This window comes from Spinacia oleracea, chromosome 4, assembly GCF_020520425.1.
Source record: "Spinacia oleracea cultivar Varoflay chromosome 4, BTI_SOV_V1, whole genome shotgun sequence".
NCBI lineage: Eukaryota > Viridiplantae > Streptophyta > Magnoliopsida > Caryophyllales > Amaranthaceae > Spinacia > Spinacia oleracea.
In genome coordinates, this window is record NC_079490.1 from 68914749 (window position 1) to 68932063 (window position 17315).

Sequence of the window (17315 nt, forward strand, 5' to 3'; positions counted from 1 at the left end):
CTCTCTCTTCACAATTAGTCCACAAATTCGACAGTCAATCTCTATTTAGATATTCATATGACCTGATTTCGTTTGTCCTGTGGTTTTGCCTTTTTTCATAGATGAGTATTAGGGATCTTTTTCTGTTATGTCCACAACATAAACCCAATTTGAAAGACACTCTCCTTCTCCTTGATTGCCAGATATTCCCTGATACCTTTGCTTTTTAAGACAACTAATGAATGTAAATTAGTGTATGAAGTTGACACTTCTGTTGGAGTCACACTGTGCTTATCTGAAAACTTGGCTCCTTGAGAAATTGTGCATATAATAATAGGAAAATTATGTTGTTAGAGTGATTGTAAACCATATTAGATTAAATTATGTAGTGGCACACCTAGAGTACGTACCATGTACATATACACATTCAAGTTTTTATATTGTATTACTGCTTTACTACACTTCCACATCAACACCTGATTAGTATCTTGCACCATAACCCAGCACCAGCAACATCATCCTGACTCATCCACTGACCTCTGCCTCTGCCCATGGCTGAATCCAGTAGTCTCAGACCAGAACAACACTCCAACGCATCAGCACACCACCTAAACCGGCCCACATGTTAGACCTGACCTGAATTGACCAATAGAACAAAAAATTGACTTCATTCCTGGCTGTTACATTGCAGAAGCTAATTTCCTAGAACGGGTACGCCTTTATTTGGAATTATTTTCATTTCTCTATGAAATTTTAGTAATTCATGTAACAACTATCAAGGTTGGTTTGATATTCACTTATACAAGTAATTGAATGGCGTTGAGCTGATGCGATACTGAATGTAATATTTCCTTTATTAGTTTTGCTATATGCCATCTCTACTCAATTTTCCATAACAAGTTACTTTACTCGTGCTTTTAGGTTTACAACACACAAGAGGACCCTTTGCCAATAAAGGAATCAATTCAACACAAAGCAAATGGCCGGTTTACTTACTTATCTATTGTCAATCAATGTAGTACAGAAACAGGTTAGACCTGACCTACCAAGGCTTGCTGCTAGATCATCTTATCTTTTTCAGTGTTTTACTGCATATAATAAGATTATATTAAGCAAGAACTTATCATGATTTCTGGAGTCGTTGGAGTTGTTTGTTAGTATTTCTAACAAGTCTTTATTCTTAATTACGTGATCCTTTTGAACTATCTCTTCTCAAATGCATAATCAGGTTTCCTATGCTATGAAGCCGTTACTATTTCTGACCTTTTGCATTTCCTTGTATGTTTTTGTTTCTTATATTTTATTTTTATTAATTAATGTTGTTTTAACCTTATCATTAGCTATGTGTTTTCTCATGTCAAAAAAGCTACGTGTTTTCTCTATCTAATATTGTTTGACAAATTAAAGGCCTTGGTTAAGTTTTGTTTGGGGATTTTAAGTTCATTTAGCTACCAATATATGTCCGGATAAAGTTTAATAAGTACAGATTAGTTCTAATAAGGCCATTTTTGGTTGAACTTAATTTAGTTGAAATTAACGTATTTGAACTTATTTTGTTTGTACCTTATTTGTCGTTGTCGATTTGTTTATTGTTTCAAAATTTCTTGTGTTGGATTGAAATTATTTGTCATATGGATTTGGAACAGGTTTTAATTAGTTCCTTTTTTGTGGGAAGTTCAATTTTAAATGAAACTCTGCCGGATTTTCCACTTTCACTATCATTTTATTTTACAGACTTGTGTAATAGATAAGGGTCTACAATGTGAGTCTTGATAAATTTACATGAATCATTGGGTATTAAAAAAAAAGTTGTTATTTACCCATTATTCTTAAGGTTTGGCTTTAGTGATTCATTTTCATCTTCTTTTTTCTTATGTATTTGGATTTTATTCATTGATAATAAGTTTCTTATGAAAATGTTTTACTTGATTTGTTTGTTGTGCAGGATGGTATATACATTCGAGAATTACAAGCTTCTTTAAATATGTGAAGATTTACAGGGTTTTTGACACATAAATATTAGATAGGTTTTAAAAGTTAGAGTTATTGGACCATGATTGCAGAATGTGCGGGATTTAGTTTTAGAACATTTTTTTTACTATTCAGACAATTGTAATAGAGCTATGCTTATGAAATTAAGATATTTGAAATGTATACATTTTTTGAATTTAATTGTTATGAAAATCTTATTATACGCAGTCATATTTATTACACGTATATGGATAACTAAATCCATTTGAGAACGTGGCTTTAGACCAATAGAAATCTTTGCCAAAAACTCAAATGAAAGCGTTGCCATAAACTCATATGAAAGCTTGCCATAATCAAAACCAAAAGCGTTGTCATACACTCAATAGAAAGCGTTGCTATAAATACAATTGGATATGTTACCATAAGTATAAGAAAGTGTTGTCTTAAGTTGGTGAAAACTGTTGCCTTAAATGTGTAAATGTTGGCTTAAGCTGTTGAATAACTGTTGCCATAGGTTAAAAGTGTTGTCTATAAAAATCGTTGCCTTAGTTATTTATGGCAACGGTTTATACTAACTGTTGCTTAAATCTGAAAAACTGTTGCCATAGACTTATAGCAACGCCCCCTATTGGTAACGGTTTTTAAACCGTTGCTATAGGCCTATTACAACGGTTAATTGGTCTATGATAACACTTTATTGCCGTTACTATAAGCCTATTTTGTAGTAGTGCGTGTCACTCATGGTATTTGTTTTAGTATAATGTAATAGATATTGGAATTTTCATTAAAATAAGATTTAGGAAGTCCCAAATTGTAAATTTAATTGTGTAATTATGGGTAAAACATACGACGGACTTAATTATCTAATTCGAAAATGAGCTCGATTATATCATTATATGTTGACGTATAAATAGTAAATAGGGAGTCCCAAATTATCGATATTTTATAATACTCATTATTTTATGTTCACGTTATTTTGATGTGTTATTTTGATCCTAAATATACAATAGGAAGTCCCAAAGTTTAAATTTATTGATTAAATTACGGGTAACACTAGAGATGAAAGTGCGTTAAAGAAATAAACAAGGCAATAAAAAAAAGTCAAATATATTTTATTGGAAGATATTTACTAGTTTCGATATTTTAGTTTGGGTAATGCGTATTAATTTTGGTAATTTTTATATTTCGATAACTAGTAGGTGTCTTCCTGTGTGGCGCGCCACACCATCAATTGATGGTCAGAAAGTTCACACAAAGGGTTGTAGCTCATTTTTATTTGACAATCGGATAAAGTTAATTAAATACTGTGAGTAATAGTGCTTAGCAACATATGTTGGATCAATGGCTCTGTTCTAGTCCAGGGAATGTGTAAATTTATTTATATAATCTATTACTATATATTAAAAGAGACACCAGGAATGACACGTGTCAAATCCTAGTGCGAATTTCTCCCCAAAAATCACTTTCCAAAATAAGTGTATCAGTTTTATTTTATTTTTATTCTCTAACTTTTTTTTATAAACTATTTATGTATAGAAACAAATTTTAGAATAATAGATACGACGTAATAATAATTATTCTAATTTGGTAATATTTTAGTTAAACCGCTATATTAATAATGGAAAACGTATCACTCAATATTTTGGTCAAATTGTCATATTAGCATTTTAAATATGCATATTAATTAGATGAATAAATTTAAACGAATATGTTAAAAATGTTATAACTATGCAGTAGTTTTAGAGATATTCAGTTAAATATTTTGTGGAAAAAAATATCAAAATTCGTGCGTGCACGGGATTTAATCTAGTTATTGGTGATTTTAGAGTCGAAATTGCATAGAAAGAAATCATCAAATCCCTAAAAATCCACATATATGTTTAGGGAAATTATTATTATACTTCGGATTTAATTATCTAACACAACCTTTAGCTCACTTATTTCACCTAAAGTATGACACATAAATAATAAATAGGGAGTCTCAAAGTATTGATTTAATAAAATGATGCTTATTTTATAACGATCCATATGCTTTAAACTTTTGTTTGGAGAGAAAAAATTTTCTACATAATAATATAATTGTATTAAAATTGGACTTTTTTCCCTTTTTCTGATAACATTTTTATTAGGCATTTATGTCAAAACTAAATATAGATAAGTATACTTATTTACTCCCTCCGTTCCGGAATATTCGACCCGGTTTGACCGGCACAGAGTTTAAGAGACTTGAATTGACTTATTTAATTTAATAGGTAGTAGTTGATAGTGGGGTATTATTTTAATGTAGTTAGTGGGAAATGTGTAAAGGGGTGGGGTTGGGGGAGAGTAGGGGTTGAATTTTTAATTATTTTTTTATGGAGTAGGGGGTAGGTGGGTTAATAGGGGTGGAGTGAGAAATAATATAATATTGTTAGAATATTTCCATTTTTAGAAACAGGTCAAGTATTAAGGGACGGCCCGATAAGAAAAACATGTCAAGTATTCCGGGACGGAGGGAGTACGTTTTACCAGATATGAATTATAAAAACAAAGATATAATTTGTTAATATTTTATACATTGATGTACTTCTATTCTTTCAAATATGTTAATAAAGTGAATTACTTTTAACAAGCAAGGTATTAAAAATACGAAAATATGAAAATACACCAAAGATACGCATCTCACATATATTTTTGTAATAATATTTCAGTTTTAAAAAAAAGTGTAATTAATAAGACCAAAATCTCTAATCTTAACTAAGTCACTCAAAAATAGTTTAAGATATCTTTCCCTAAAAATTCTGAACATGAGCGATCAATTTTTGTTTTTGTTTTGGGAAGATATTGAGAATATATGTGAAATATTCTTGTGCCTATTTTTGATGTGAATACGATGAATCATAGGATATATGATGAAAAAGGAAAAATTATAATTAAGACATAAATATAGTATTTTTGTAAACGTAAAATTAGTTGATTAATAAAATAGTCTTACCAAATCAACAACATAAATCAAAACTAACAAATATAAAATAATTTGGATCAATTTTTAAAAAAAAATCTGGCACTATAGTATTTAGATATATAACGCAAGATTTTTAATTTCGGCAAAAAGCACATAATAAAAGAAGATTTTTTGGAAAAGAATGAAAAAGATACTTTGTAGTTTCGGTTAATGAGGATTATTCAATAGCTTCAAGATTCTTTCCTAATTTATAGGTTTAATTAAGTTTTTACACTTAGGTTGATTTTTAACATAACAAACACTTACGTTACTTGATGTCCACTCTTCAGAATCAGAATTTCAATGGAGGCACACAGAGCAGCAATGATGTCCGGTTCCTCAAATGTTGTCTTTATGTCAAGTATTCTGGGTCAGGATGGGACAAACCCGGGTCACAAGTGTGATTGGAAATGTCAAAACGAGCACGTCTGTGGAAATATGTTCCGATGCAGGCTTACCGGACAGACCCATATTTGTGACAAAAACTGTAACCAGCGAATTCTGTACGGTAATCACAACTCACTGTGCAGAGTCAGTGGACAGATTTTCCCACTTACACCTACGGAGCAGCAAGCAACTAGAGGTGTTCGTAAGAAGTTTGAAGCCGAGGCTTCCTCTTCCGAGACCTGTTCTTTCAAGCGTCGGCGTGATTCAAATTTACATCCTTCGCCTTTCGAGAGATCATTTTCTGCTGTCAGCCCTATCTGCAGTCAAGTTGGAGATGGAATGCTGAGATATGGCTATTTATTGTGTTCTATGAAGGTGTCTTAACCAACATCCAATGAACTGGATAATATGCAAGTGGCAGTTTACCTCTGCTTTCAGAGTTGAATCAAGAAGATGAGTTTTGACCCACATTCTGGAGTTATTTAGATTTGTTCTCTCGTTTCTGGTATGTTCTAAACTTGGTGAGGATCTCCTTCTGTACGAGTTCTAAATTCTGAACCGGGATGGCGGGATCACTTTCTATCAGACTCCGTAACACATTTCACCAGGGCAACTCCCACACTTAATGCTGATGTGTCATGAATCAGCCTTTGTACTGTCTACCCCTGGAACTCCAGTGACTTGGCTCAGTCATCTTATCCTTTTCCATGGTTGCTGCGATCAGTGGCGGACCCAGGAATATGATAATGGTAGGGCACTATCGATGTGTTTAACCTTATACTATTTTTTTTGGGTAAGTAGGAAATATCTTGATAGCCGTAACAAAAATTGTATGTACTTTGTTCACTTTCTTGAGATGGAGGAAGATTTTGTTGAGTTTGAGGAACAACTTGTTCACTTTCTTGGAGGGGGAGAGGAGAAGCTAAATTATCAATTTTTTTGGTAAAGAAACTTGAAATATCTCTTGTATTTTTTCTCGTTCATTCTGAAAATTTGAACATACCAATTACCAAGTTACCAACAAATCATCGATCAATCCAAAATTCCAATTCTATAAATAATGAGACTACTGACTTTTCTTTCCCTTTTTTCTTGGAGTACTTTATTAATACTTAAATATATTGTTGATTAGTCTTATAGTCTAGCAGACTAGCAACATAAACTATTTAACACAAACCAATTGGTAAATGGTGAATTGGTTTTACCAAGTCAAGATTATAATAATATCATCATCAGTCACTTAAAAGAGTAAGGTCAGAACCATTACCAATCGCCGCATTGCTCGCTCAACAGAATCATTAACAAATTCAAGTTTCGGTCCAAATTATAATACACAATTGATAATTGCACAAAATTATTCAAAAATAATTTAACAATTTAACAAAATTATTCAAAAACAGTTTGACAATTTAACAATTTGAATGAAAAATTCCTAAAATATAAAAAACAAACCTTGCTTGGTTGCTCCTGCAGTCCGTCGAGGCGTCGACCACCAGTGTCGGTGGTTGAATCGTCGCGCTTCGTCGCTGCCGGCCTGCCGAAGTGCCGCTTAGATCTAACTCCGAAATCCGAATTCGGCAATTCCCAAATCACTGACCCTAATTTCTAATCAGTTTAACTGTCTATTGGTAATTGGTTCCGTTGTGGTGGTGCGCGCAACGCCGGGATCGAGAGCCGAGAGGAGTCTAAGGAACTAAGGAAGTAAAGAGGCAAGGAGCAGAGAAGGTGAATAGGTGAGAGCCATGAGAGGAGAGACAAAAAATCTTTGACATGGAAATTGGGAAGGGGAAGATGCGTGGTTTGGGTTTACAGTACCTCACGAGATTTCTCAAATTTTTTTAATTTTTTTTTTTTTTTTTGTTTTTAAAAATAATGGTTATGCACGTGCATACCCATGTTATATGGTGGGTCCGCCACTGGCTGCGATGCCTTGTGATGCATTCATGTGCGATTCTTTCACTTGGCCTATGCACCAAACCACAAACCATTACTCTATTTTTATCCCTGAAGTCTTTTTATCAGGGAAGAGCAACCTGAAAGTGTATCTGAATCAGTTTTGCAGGATGATTGAACTTTTATAGTTTGTACAATATTGCTTTTAGTTAAATTGTCCTGAGATTATTAAAAAAACACTTACGTTACTTCTTCTTTTTCTCTACTTTTTAAAAAAAAAAAAAAATTGTAATTATAAAACAGTTAAGATATTATTTTTTCAATTCTTTCAATTTTTTATTATTATTTCAGTTTAGTATTTAATTAAAAATTAGTTATTAGTAAGTCATTGTTATTAAAAATTCTTCTTCCCTTTTTTGCGGTGATTCAATAACTATAGGATTCTTTCCTAACTAGAATATGCCCCGTGCATCAGCACGGGATATTAAAATGGGTTAGAAATAAAATAAAGATATATAATACACGTAATTGTTGATTAAAAAAAAATTTAAGACATGTTCTCGATAAAATACACCCAGTAGCCTCCCAAATCTAGAAGTTTAAACATACGAAGTACTTCTTATTGATCAAACACGGCATAATAATCATATCCTATATAATAATAAAAATAACAATAAAATCCTAAAGAGTTCAAATTTGGGTGGAAATTGGAAACATAATCATCAAAACATATTCTTCTCAATGAAATTTCTCTGTTCCAATGAGAACTACTTGTACTCAGTTGCATTTTACACGGTCACTAATATACAACTTGAATGCTAATATCTTTCTCATCGACAAATAAGATAAACAATTCCCATCAATAGTTCAATACTCACTTCAAATAATTAACAATATCCATTATTCATAGAAATTCAAACTATCACAATGAATATGAAATTACGTAAGACGATATACAGTATGTTAAACCGATAACAATCAATAAGCCCAACACATAAATTACTAAAAACACTACAATATGTTAAACTATCAGCTAAATTATACATCCAGTGTGACAGTGTGTAGTTTCAGACATGATTACTCTTATTCTTCAATGTGCTGGTTCTAATAGTAGTATAGACATGAAATGTGATATAATGAGTAACTCTCTCATAGTAAGTTTCAACTGAGACATTTATAGCATATCTATGCATATTTGGATCCGATTGGTTGACCATTCAAGCAACATAATCAGATGCATATATAACCCAATGTTCAACTTGAAGCCTTTCCCTACTTTTTTGCCTCAATCATAGTTTTCTATAGTAAAATCAAATTCTGACAACAAAGCTCCAGCAAAGCTTATCAATATTCAGCAAAGCTTCCAAGTGGGCTTTGCGACGGTGATATGATTTTTAACAACATTATAGCAACACACTGGCTTGATTACCCCTCTCAATCTCATCACTTAACCATCTCAATGTAGAATGCCTCTCCTTCCACAACCAACAATGAGTCATTGACAGTTTCAAAGTACTTTTGAAGAACTAAATATAAATCCGGCCACATTCTAGTAATAAGAGTTTATGAGATTATTTAAAAAAATGTACTTATACAATTTTAATTATTGATAATAACGGGTTTATGAGATTATTAAAACTATGATCAAAATAGTATTTCAAATAAGGAAAGTACCTCTCGTCAAATAACACATTTCTTTATTCGTCAGTTGCTCCAACTTTTGTTCAAATACCCTCTTCAAATCACGATCATCAAATCTGAAAATAAGGAAACTCTATATTATTGATTACAAATATTAGTAGTACATGACAAATAATCCAACTTCTTCCTAAACAATATAACCAATGAATCAAATCCTCATGAAATCAAAGATAAAAACCCAGATTAAAGTGCAATCAAGTAGTGCAATAGTTACAAATTCAAAAGAGATGAAGTGTTAAACTTAAGTAGTACTACGTACATGACAAAAACTTCTTTAACCTCCCTTTACATTAAAGTGCAATCAATTCAGTAGTACAATAGTTAGTTACATATTCAAAAGAGATGAAGTGTTGATCTTAACTTCTTAAGTAGTACTACGTACATGACAAAAAATCTAGCTTCTTTAACCTTCTTATCACTCCTAAATAATATAAAAATCTAGCTAAATAACCGTACGAAATTGGATCTTTTACCAAACTAGCTACTTTTAAAATTTTAATTACCAAAACGGCTAGTTTTAAATTGTATTTCCCAAAGTAGCTACTCTTTAGTTTAAAAAAAAAAAGTAGCTACTTTTTTTACTTTCAATTAAAAACTAATAAACCGGTTTGAGCTTTTTAAAACCAATGAGCCGGTTTCATTTTTTTACATAGTGAGCCGATTTGAATTTTTTAATAGTGAACCGATTGACAATTTACTTATATTTTTAGCCTCTAAGCAACTTCAAAGTTTTTAAAGGACTTGCTCGCAAATATTACAAATATAAAGAAATTAGTTGAACCGTTGTTGCGGATATTGTTGATCCGGTCTTTTAGATACGCGAATTCTTTGTGTTAAACGAATTTGCTTGGAAACTCGATCAACCAACAATTTAACATACTTTAAAACCGTGTCCGTGGAAATGACGTGAAGGAGAAAAGTAACGCGTGCAATAAAGGCGTCTAACAGTGCAAATTTTTGCGTCTATTATCCCTACAAGTAGGACCACTATCTTACTATAGCCAATTGTAATTTTTTATTTTTTAAATTACTGTAATTTCTCATTATTAAGTTGAAACTATGAATTGAATAAAAAATTAATTAAAATACTTAATTAATAATTAACTTATCATTGAAGCAAGAAATATGTAGCAATTGTGTAACCTGAGAAGATAATGCATCATAACAAGCATGCATAATAAAAAAATTCCTACCATTGGAGTTTTTGTTGTCAAAAAGTAAACGTAATTAAAATATTAAAATGGGTAAAAAAATAAACTTAAAGTATTACTATGCTGTATCGTGTATGTATCAAAATTAAACCATCACGAGCAACATTTTATATTATTTATGGGCAAATTCAAAAGAAAAATTAATTCGGAGTATAAAGTAGACAAAAATAAAAAATAACTAAACCCCCCAAAAGTCGGTTAACTATATTAAAAAATGCATCAAATCAAACCAGTTTAATTGTTTTTGCACAAAATAAAAATAGTCATTTTAGTAAATAAATTATACGTAGTAGCTAGTTTGAGAAATAGATTTTAAAAATAGTCATTTTGATAAATAAAATTGTAAAAGTAGCTAGTTTGGTAAAAGATCCTACGAAATTATCCTATATCCTAATAATAATAAAAAAAAAACTTAAATTCATGTCCTCGTGCTAATTGCTAATCAATCAGTTATCAGTTATCAAGAACACGCTATGAAGAACCCTAATCCGGGAATTAATTTGTCGCATCAAAACGAAAATCGGAAACACTAACCGGGAATAAATCAATCGTTTTCGCCCAAAATTAATCCTCAATAACCGCCGAAATCAATACGGGAACCACCTATAAGACCAATGAAATCTGAATACCCATTTTGGCCGTCCATTGAAATTGATGTTGTTGTTGCTCGGTAGTGGCTTGAGTTGAAGCCACTGATCTCGACGGAGCCTCTATCTGCTCGCTGCCGTCCCACCAGCCCAGTACCCTTCAGCCTCCTATTCATGTCGCAATCCGGCATCAGCTTCCGCTACATTTCAAGAGTTGAAACTGTTGTTGGTTGTTGCCGTTATCGTTTATTGTTGTAGATGTCGCTCTCTCTGCTTCCCCAATTTTCTCATTTTTTTCTCTCTATTAAGTTTTTTTTTTTCTCTATATTAAGAGAGACCCAGACCCATAATTTTTTTGGTTTTTGTTTTTGACGTAAGTTTTACTCCAGGGAAGTTATGAAATGGATATTTGTGTATCCAATTTTTAAATTTTGTGATGGTTATTTGGGAGGGATTTAATAATTTTTGGCGGGAGTGTATAGAATTGCTTGATTTGGGTTTTGGAGGCCTCACAATAGCCACTTACATTTTTATTATTATATAGGATTTATAGGCTTATTTTAATTTTTTTTTTTTGACAATAAAAGGAAAAAAGTTATTTTAAAATAAAATTAAAACCGAAAAAACTACGTTTATTTTTTTTCTTAAAATTTAAAAAATAAAAAATATCTGATATACTTTTTTAAATGTAATTATTTAATTAAAAAGTTAGCTAATATTCAAGGTCAATTTTGTCTTACCGTCACAATTCAATTGAGTTCTTCAAACAATGTTAATGAAAAATTGAATGCTTCAAACAACATCAATGGAGAATTTAAAAAATTGACATTTAACCATTTGTGCTAATTTAATTTATAAGATTTTATTGTGTATGTTGGTTTTAGAATGCACAAATTCAAAAATACACTTAAATTTATGTATATTGATACACGAGTTTGAGTTGATTATTAAAAAGTTGTTACTTCAAATTTTAAGGTGGATAATTAATTTGCTTTAATTGCTATTTTGACATAGAAGTGTTGTGGTTGATGGATGAGGTGAATGAAGAGAATATAATGAAGCTGATGGTCTGATTTTATTTTTTTGGAAGATACTGGAAGATGGTGATGACCAACGATGATGATAATTGAAGGAGATCATATTACACGTTTTTAAGGAATTATATATTTAACAATAAAATTTGAAAGAATTTATTAAATATGAATAAGTTTTTTTTTTAATTATTGTAGGCAAACAAGTCTTTACAAGGGTAAAGTGAAGTAAACGGTCTAGATTTAATCAAAATCACTCAACGGTCCAGATTTAATACAAGAAGTTAGTCGTCGTAGGTCGACGACCTTCACAGAAGCGTCCTCCTTCACTTGACCACATGACAAATGAATAAAACATAAATGAATAATATCTAAAAGTCCAAATGGATAAAACATAAATGAAAGTCCAAATACAAATAACAGAAACGAACATCTAAAAGTCTAAATAAGAATAACATAAACGAACAGCTAAAAGTCCCAAAAAAACATAAGCGAACAACTAAAAGTTCAACACAACAACATCAACGAACAACATCTTAAATGCCCAATATAAATGACCTGCTCAACATCATTTAGCAAACATGTTCCAATCGTAAATGATCTACTCAACATCATCTACAACTGCTCTAGACTCCTCAAACGGCATGCTGTCTCTAGCGTCCATCAAAGGCTGTATAGCCCTAAGTAGCCTATCCACCCACTGCAATATCAAATAATATGTTAGTATATTAATATAATTGTCCTATTCCTCCTTTAGCTGATATGTGGTTTGTGGTTCGAGAACCAAGTGTCATAGGTTGGGAACAAATATGTCAACATAGGATAGCAGAATGGCAGCGTTTAGAGTCTTTGGCGTAATTGAAGACCTTGTACTTTTATTGAATGTTTATCATGAACTCTTCTTTTATTGCATGTGTTTACGTATATTGCTTCACATGACCACATGACAAATGAATAAAACATAAATGAATAATATCTAAAAGTCCAAATGGATAAAACATAAATGAAAGTCCAAATACAAATAACAGAAACGAACATCTAAAAGTCTAAATAAGAATAACATAAACGAACAGCTAAAAGTCCCAAAAAAAACATAAGCGAACAACTAAAAGTTCAACACAACAACATCAACGAACAACATCTTAAATGCCCAATAGAAATGACCTGCTCAACATCATTTAGCAAACATGTTCCAATCGTAAATGATCTGCTCAACATCATCTACAACTGCTCTAGACTCCTCAAACGGCATGCTGTCTCTGGCGTCCGTCAAAGGCTGTATAGCCCTAAGTAGCCTATCCACCCACTGCAATATCAAATAATATGTCAGTATATTAATATAAAAACTTTCATGAAATACTTAAATAAATATAAAGATACTCACATATGAATATTAGCCTAATATTTAGTAAACTCAAACTTAGGTATTTATTAATATGCTTATTTCTTAACATTTTTTCTACTATTTACGCTAGTTTTTTCATGGTATGAGCGTGCTTATAGTTATAAAAAAAATAAAATACATTTTTTCTACTATTTACGCTAGTTTTTTCATTTTTATTTCATTTAAATAAATTATTTAATATATAGTCATCTTTAAAGATTATGTTTATAATTAATTAACAATACAAGTTTAGAACGTAATAATTATAATTAATAAATATAATAATTACAATTAATTTTATGGTCAAGACCATGGAAAAAAGTTAGGTTTTTCCTTCATAAAAAATATCCTACAACTAATAGGTCTATGTCGATTTTATTTTTTAAAAAAAGTTTTTGACTTATGCATTTTAGGCTCCATCCATGGAATGGACTTATGAGTTTAAAGCTCATTCCATGGCTTGAGCTTGATTTGCATAAGTCTTAACCATGGACGAAGCTTAAATCTCATAAGTCCATGTCTATTTAATTTGTTAAAAAAAATTAGAGACTTATGCATTTTAGGCTCCATCCATGGAAGGGACTTTTGAGTTTAAAGCTCCTACCATGGATGAGGCTTAATTTGCATAGGTCTAGACCGTGGACTAGGCTCAATTCGCATAAGTCTATGTTTCCTAAACCCAAATTTGATTTCTGTACGCACATCCACAACAAAATTAACATTCAACAACAAAACTTCAAATTTAACAAACAAATTTAAGAAATAAACAAACGAATTGTACAATTGCAATACAGAAATCGAACTAATTGAACAAACGAATAAACCACAAATATCATCCCAAAACAGAAAATTGAAAACCAAAAAACAACAGAAAATCAAATCTAGCAAATTGCAATACAGAAATATCATTGATTTGAACAAATTCGCAACAAAAAATCAAACAAAAAACGATTTGAACAAAAAACCCAACAAATTCGCAGAATCCATTTGAACAAAAAAACCCAACAAAAAACGCAGCATCTATTTAAACAAAAAACCCAGCAAATTCGCTTTACGGATCCATCAATTTGCGATTAACCCAATTGAACAATTAAAATCAGACTTATAATAGGTTGTGCAAGCCTCTTCCTCGTCGGTTTTTTAACTCCCTTCGCCGCCAGTTGCTTGGCTCTCGTCGCCGGCAGTTCTTTTCTTACCTTCGCAGGATGATTTCGGCGACCCATCATGTGATTCCACCGGTGTTGCTGGTGCTAGATCCAAAGGAGATCGGCCGTAATGTATTGTTTCTTTCCCCATCGTCGTCGCTGAGCAAGATGGCTGGGTTGTTCAACGGGAAAGTTGGCCGGGTTTTCATCGAGCAAGGTACGTGGCTGGGTTGTTGTGCTACTGCGAGAAGAAGGGCAACAAGAAAGGGGAATAGGCTCCATCCATGGAAGGGACTTTTGAGTTTAAAGCTCCTACCATGGATGAGGCTTAATTTGCATAGGTCTAGACCGTGGACTAGGCTCAATTCGCATAAGTCTATGTTTCCTAAACCCAAATTTGATTTCTGTACGCACATCCACAACAACATTAACATTCAACAACAAAACTTCAAATTTAAAAAACAAATTTAAGAAATAAACAAACGAATTGTACAATTGCAATACAGAAATCGAACTAATTGAACAAACGAATAAACCACAAATATCATCCCAAAACAGAAAATTTAAAACCAAAAAACAACAGAAAATCAAATCTAGCAAATTGCAATACAGAAATATCATTGATTTGAACAAATTCGCAACAAAAAATCAAACAAAAAAATATTTGAACAAAAAACCCAACAAATTCGCAGAATCGATTTGAACAAAAAAACCCAACAAAAAACGCAGCATCTATTTAAACAAAAAACCCAGCAAATTCGCTTTACGAATCCATCAATTTGCGATTAACCCAATTGAACAATTAAAATCAGACTTATAATAGGTTGTGCAAGCCTCTTCCTCGTTGGTTTTTTAACTCCCTTCGCCGCCAGTTGCTTGGCTCTCGTCGCCGGCAGTTCTTTTCTTACCTTTGCAGGATGATTTCGGCGACCCATCATGTGATTCCATCGGTGTTGCTGGTGCTAGATCCAAAGGAGATCGGCCGTAATGTATTGTTTCTTTCCCCATCATCGTCGCTGAGCAAGATGGCTGGGTTGTTCAACGGGAAAGTTGGCCGGGTTTTCATCGAGCAAGGTACGTGGCTGGGTTGTTGTGCTACTGCGAGAAGAAGGGCAACAAGAAAGGGGAATAGGCTCCATCCATGGAAGGGACTTTTGAGTTTAAAGCTCCTACCATGGATGAGGCTTAATTTGCATAGGTCTAGACCGTGGACTAGGCTCAATTCGCATAAGTCTATGTTTCCTAAACCCAAATTTGATTTCTGTACGCACATCCACAACAACATTAACATTCAACAACAAAACTTCAAATTTAAAAAACAAATTTAAGAAATAAACAAACGAATTGTACAATTGCAATACAGAAATCGAACTAATTGAACAAACGAATAAACCACAAATATCATCCCAAAACAGAAAATTTAAAACCAAAAAACAACAGAAAATCAAATCTAGCAAATTGCAATACAGAAATATCATTGATTTGAACAAATTCGCAACAAAAAATCAAACAAAAAACGATTTGAACAAAAAACCCAACAAATTCGCAGAATCGATTTGAACAAAAAAACCCAACAAAAAACGCAACATCTATTTAAACAAAAAACCCAGCAAATTCGCTTTACGAATCCATCAATTTGCGATTAACCCAATTGAACAATTAAAATCAGACTTATAATAGGTTGTGCAAGCCTCTTCCTCGTCGGTTTTTTAACTCCCTTCGCCGCCAGTTGCTTGGCTCTCGTCGCCGGCAGTTCTTTTCTTACCTTCGCAGGATGATTTCGGCGACCCATCATGTGATTCCACCGGTGTTGCTGGTGCTAGATCCAAAGGAGATCGGCAGTAATGTATTGTTTCTTTCCCCATCGTCGTCGCTGAGCAAGATGGCTGGGTTGTTCAACGGGAAAGTTGGCCGGGTTTTCATCGAGCAAGGTACGTGGCTGGGTTGTTGTGCTACTGCGAGAAGAAGGGCAACAAGAAAGGGGAATAGGCTCCATCCATGGAAGGGACTTTTGAGTTTAAAGCTCCTACCATGGATGAGGCTTAATTTTCATAAGTCTAGACCGTGGACTAGGCTCAATTCGCATAAGTCTATGTTTCCTAAACCCAAATTTAATTTCTGTACGCACATCCACAACAACATTAACATTCAACAACAAAACTTCAAATTTAACAAACAAATTTAAGAAATAAACAAACGAATTGTACAATTGCAATACAGAAATCGAACTAATTGAACAAACGAATAAACCACAAATATCATCCCAAAACAGAAAATTAAAAACCAAAAAACAACAGCAAATCAAATCTAGCAAATTTCAATACATAAATATCATTGATTTGAACAAATTCGCAACAAAAAATCAAACAAAAAACGATTTGAAGAAAAAACCCAACAAATTCGCAGAATCGATTTGAACAAAAAAAACAACAAAAAACGCAGCATCTATTTGAACAAAAAACCCAACAAATTCTCTTTACGAATCCATCAATTTACGATTAACCCAATTGAACAATTAAAATCAGACTTACAATAGGTTGTGCAAGCCACTTCCTCGCCGGTTTTTTAACTCCCTTCGCCGCCGGTTGCTTGGCTCTCGTCGCCGGCAGTTCTTTTCTTACCTTCGCAGGATGATTTCGGCGACCCATCATGTGATTCCACCGGTGTTGCTGGTGCTAGATCCAAAGGAGAGTCGGCCGTAATGTATTGTTTCTTGCCCCGTCGTCGTCGCTGGGCAAGATGGCTGGGTTGTTCAACGGGAAAGTTGGCCGGGTTTTCATCGAGCAAGGTACGTGGCTGGGTTGTTTTGCTACTGCGAGAAGAAGGACAAAGAAAAAGGGGAACGAAGTTGCAGCTTTACGATGGTAGTCGGAAGGGAAAGAAAAGAACCCCGTTTTTCCGACGCAACTGGAAAGGGGAACGAAGATGCAACAGAGACGGTGGTGGTCGGCAGGGCAAGAAACTTGTGTCGTTTTTCCGACCACCTTCGCCGGCTGCAGGTGTTGCGACCCTTCCCTCTGGTGGTCGGCGTTGAGGGAAGGTA

General features: G+C 33.1%; 1 protein-coding gene and 1 long non-coding RNA gene across 3 annotated transcripts; one reads left to right on the forward strand and one right to left on the reverse strand.

The window, feature by feature from the left end:
- Positions 1-248: 248 nt before the first annotated feature.
- Positions 249-11205, reverse strand: LOC110784762 (uncharacterized). Of its 2 annotated transcripts, none has more exons than XR_008932511.1 (3): positions 10660-11205; positions 6773-8970; positions 249-587 (listed from the first exon to the last, which is right to left on the reverse strand). It is a non-coding gene; the product is annotated as an uncharacterized lncRNA (long non-coding RNA). The 2 variants fall into 2 exon arrangements; XR_002532383.2 differs by having other exon boundaries at positions 249-615.
- LOC110784755 (uncharacterized) lies at positions 5065-6035 on the forward strand. Its single transcript, XM_021989204.2, has one exon. It carries the CDS (start codon positions 5237-5239, stop codon positions 5702-5704), a length of 468 nt encoding a protein of 155 aa, XP_021844896.1. The 5' UTR covers positions 5065-5236; the 3' UTR covers positions 5705-6035.
- Positions 11206-17315: the final 6110 nt, after the last annotated feature.